General features: G+C 43.4%; 1 protein-coding gene across 1 annotated transcript in view; it reads left to right on the top strand.

Moving 5' to 3' along the window:
- LOC309492002 (putative proton-coupled zinc antiporter SLC30A4) overlaps positions 1-3,057 on the top strand; it is a 4,248-nt gene extending 1,191 nt beyond the window's left edge. The window contains exons 2-3 of the mRNA XM_082191027.1: positions 1,895-2,299; positions 2,376-3,057. Of these exons, the coding sequence (XP_082047153.1) occupies positions 1,942-2,299; positions 2,376-2,539 (522 nt within the window). The 5' untranslated portion in view covers positions 1,895-1,941 and the 3' untranslated portion in view covers positions 2,540-3,057. The remainder of the gene's footprint in view (positions 1-1,894; positions 2,300-2,375) is intronic.
- Positions 3,058-4,566: the final 1,509 nt, after the last annotated feature.

The following is a 4,566-nucleotide window of genomic DNA, read 5'->3' on the forward strand; positions in this document are numbered from 1 at the left end:
TTAACTATAGACCCGATATATTCCGGCTATGAGTAGGTTAACTATAGGCCCGATATAGTCCGGCTATGAGTAGGTTAACTATAGACCCGATATATTCCGGCTATGAGTAGGTTAACTATAGGTCCGATATAGTCCGGCTATGAGTAGGTTAACTATAGACCCGATATAGTCCGGCTATGAGTACGTTAACTATAGACCCGATATAGTCCGGCTATGAGTAGGTTAACTATAGACCCGATATAGTCCGCCTATGAGTAGGTTAACTATAGGCCCGATATAGTCCAGCTATGAGTAGGTTAACTATAGGCCCGATATGAGTAGGTTAACTATAGACCCGATATAGTCCGGCTATGAGTAGGTTAACTATAGACCCGATATAGTCCGGCTATGAGTAGGTTAACAATAGACCCGATATAGTCCGGCTATGAGTAGGTTAACTATAGACCCGATATAGTCCGGCTATGAGTAGGTTAACTATAGACCCGATATATTCCGGCTATGAGTAGGTTAACTATAGACCCGATATAGTCCGGCTATGAGTAGGTTAACTATAGACCCGATATAGTCCGGCTATGAGTAGGTTAACTATAGACCCGATATAGTCCGGCTATGAGTAGGTTAACTATAGACCCGATATAGTCCGGCTATGAGTAACACACTTCTAGACAAAATAATCTTGAATTTGGTTACACGTTTTTGCCAGAATAACTTGCGAGATGTGTGATAGTCCGTCACGTTAGCAAAGTCAACACTGATTATAAGGTGTTTGGTTTCATTTCTTCACTCATTTCATTTCTTTGTGATCTAATTCAGTGGTTCCCAACCTTTTTTTGTCTGAGACCCCCTTTTTCCCAAGAAAATATTTTAGGGCCCCCCTTCACATTTAATGATATTTTCGCTCTTGTAAGCTTGCAGCAAGGATGACAAAATATGTTGTTTTCAAACAAACGGTGTGTTTACTATAAACAGATATGTTTATGCACAAATAATAGCCTATAATATTGAAAATACAATAACAAAAACATTAGTAGGCCCTTTGTAATTTAAAAATGTAAGCCTAGGAGTAGCCTATAAATTTGCCCTATTTTAAATGCAATAACAAAAATATCAGGATTCACACTTGTGTGTAGGTAAAAAAAGAATGAATATAGGCTATTACTAAATGACTGGTGTCTGGGGCCTCAATACTTGCATGTTATTTGTGAGGCTTTATCAATGTGAGGCTTTACTTTTGAGGCTTTTGGCGCTATAGCGAGCGATAACAAACATGCGTTTATTAACAGAATAATGCGTCTTTCGGAAGAACATATTGTAGCCGGAACTACTTCTCTCTCTGTGTACGCGTCTCTATGGTGCGTCTATGACGAGTCACGCAGGTACTGGGCTACTCCGCAGCGGCAGCGATCCGAACCAGGGTAAAATAGTCCCAATGTAAACACTTATTATAGGTGTACCATAGTGATTCAGGATAAGACAAAAACACAGTTTGGAAAATGGATTCATGATGAACTCGCTTTTTATATACATTTCGAACAGAAAAAAGTTAAGGACTTTTATTTAATGCAAATTGCTCAAAACCCCCCACAGAGCTCGCTGAGGCCCCCTTGTGGGCCGCGACCCCCCTGTTGGGAACCGATGATCTAATTGATGACTAGTCTAATCTTGGGCGATGGTCTAGACGTCTATTAAGTTTTCACTGACCGCCCAAATTGTGCCTTGTTTTAGCCTAGACATCAGGCTGTGTTTGGACGGCTATTAGACGTCTTTTAAATGCAAATTGCTTGCTGGGATAGTGACTCTTGTGTCTTAGAGTTACTTTATTTGACCGAGTCTGATATGTGATGATGTTTGCTGTTGTGTGTTGGTAAAGTTGACCTGAGCTGTTGTGTTGCAGGTAACCTAGCGCTTCAACCCACGAGACAGTTTCAGAGATTCGCTCAGATGTCGGGCCTGATGGGCCGCGTGAGGTCGGTGTTTCGCCGTGAGCCGGACGAATGGCACCTCAGCGACGCCGCCTTCGACTTCTCCGAGGATATGGAGGACGACGAGACGCCCCGGTTCAGCCAGCTGAAGGTAGTGGTGTCGGGAGAGGCGGACGAGTTCTCGGCGGCTAACGGGTCGACGGTCACGCGAGTGTTGGACGATGACGACTCGCTCCTGGGCTCCTCGTCGGGCCTGGTGTCGGAGCCGTGTGACGGGTGCCGAAAGAGTCGAGAGAGCGACCGGCGCCGGAAGATCATGAGGAAACTGGGCTTCGCCGCTCTGCTCTACTTCCTGTTCATGGTGGGCGAGCTGATAGGTGAGCGTCGGGGAGAGTGTGTGTGTGTGTGTGTGTGTGTGTGTCGCCCGCTCCTGTCACTGGGTTTGTCTTTCAGGTGGGTACGTGGCCAACAGTCTGGCCATCATGACGGATGCGCTGCACATGCTGACAGATCTGATCGGGATCATCGTGTCTCTGCTGGCGCTCTGGCTCTCGGCTAAACCACCGACGCACAGATTCACCTTCGGCCTTCATCGGCTCGGTGCGTCCTCTTCTTAGTACACCGGCTCATTCTGGCTTTTCACACTTCAGCTAGTTAACCCTGGGTCATTCTAAATCAGATCAATCTAGATCAGTCTATTCAAAACCATGGGTCAGTCTAACCCCTGGGTCAGTCTATTCTAAACCCTGGGTCAGTCTATTCTAAACCCTGGGTCAGACTATTCTAACCCCTGGGTCAGTCTATTCAAAACCCAGGGTCAGTCTAACCCCTGGGTCATTCTAAACCCTAGATCAGTCTATTCAAAACCCCGGGTCAGTCTAACCCCTGGGTCACTCTTAACCCTAGGTCAGACTATTCTAACCCCTGGGTCAGTCTATTCTAACCGCTGGGTTAGTCTAACCCCTGGGTCAATCTAACTCCTTTTTTTAGTCTAAACCTTGGGTTATCACCCCGCAAGAACAATTACAGTGCTTTACAACTATAGAACAAAAAGAGTTAAATAAACTTATCACTTCATCTAAAACAACAACATGTTTATTAGATCCTATACCAACTAAACTACTGAAAGAAGTGTTACCTGTAGTGGAAGAGCCTCTCCTCAATATTATTAACTCGTCTTTATCTTTAGGTCATGTTCCAAGAACATTTAAACTGGCACTTATAAAACCTCTCATTAAGAAACCACAATTAGATCATAATAATCTAGCAAATTATAGACCCATTTCAAATCTTCCATTTATGTCTAAAATATTAGAAAAAGTGGTGTCCGCTCAACTGGGCTCTTTCTTGCAACAAAATGAGATCTATGAAAAGTTTCAGTCTGGATTCAGACCGCATCATAGCACTGAAACTGCGCTCGTTAAAATCACAAATGATTTACTTTTAGCTTCTGACCAAGGCTGTATCTCAATACCAGTAGCGTACCGTGGGGTTTCAGTCAGGGCCTTCAGTAACGATCTAACGCCCCCCCCCCCCCCCCCAATCGCCATAACAACACACACAGATTCATGCAAAATACAATCATGCACTGTATGCACTACTGCGTAACATCAACGACGAGACAGCTGATCTTCAACCTCAGCGCACACCACTGTCACTGTGCATTATAAAAGCTGAGCTGAAACATCTCGCGCACGGATGTACCTAATACAAATAAATAAAACATCTCCGGTTAACTAGCAGGACATTAATTTTCGTTTGTTGAATAAGATGCATTCTAGCGCTGAAATGTGTTGTTCAAGCTGAGTGCTTGTTGCCGCGGATATAGTGTTCTCTTGTGGCTCACGCACAGTTTTCACTCAGATGCGCGCTTCAATCTATCGCCGTTGCGGAGACTTTCTATTTGTTGAAATCTTACAAAACAAAATGCACACAAACGCCCTGCTTGATATTCAACCACTGATGAACATATTCAAAAAAAAAAAAAAAAAAAAAAAACTATACGAGTGTGGATTCGTACCCAGAACCTCTGACATGCTTGGCAAAAGTTCTACCACTAGACTATCACAGTACATGAAAGTTATTCAGTATCAATGCATTTAGTCACGTGGAAATTCTCGGCACTAACAATATTAGTAGATCTAGGATGACAAATGTACCCAAAATGACCCAATGTACTAATGAAATTGATTTCTGGACATCGTAATGTTATTTTTCCTGAAAATTGTTATTGTACACAAACATGTATTGTATCAGCCCACCCACTCGATGACATCAGCGCGGGCTAGCCGTCGACACATCGCTGGGCCTCTGGGGCGTTCTGTCATACGCTTCACAATTTGATTGGCTGATAAAACACGTCAGTCAAAGTTATGATCAAATGGAAAATGGCAGCTTCAACGGAAGGCTAGCTATACAACTAGTGCTGGTCCACGGAGCTGCGTTTAGATGACATATGGAAAATCCAGCTCAGACTCACAAAAAAATAACCATATTCTTTCTGGAAATATATCGTAACGTACTGATAGACATAAATTGAATTTAGACATGTTCAGACACACATTAATTTAATTATAGAAATTTTTTATTTTTTTTATTTTGACAGGGCCAGCAGAGAAGGCCCTGCTGGCTCTGACGGCACACC

The sequence above is a fragment of the Leuciscus leuciscus genome, assembly GCF_965113295.1.
Source record: "Leuciscus leuciscus genome assembly, contig: HAP1_SCAFFOLD_822, whole genome shotgun sequence".
NCBI classification, from domain to species: Eukaryota; Metazoa; Chordata; class Actinopteri; order Cypriniformes; family Leuciscidae; genus Leuciscus; species Leuciscus leuciscus.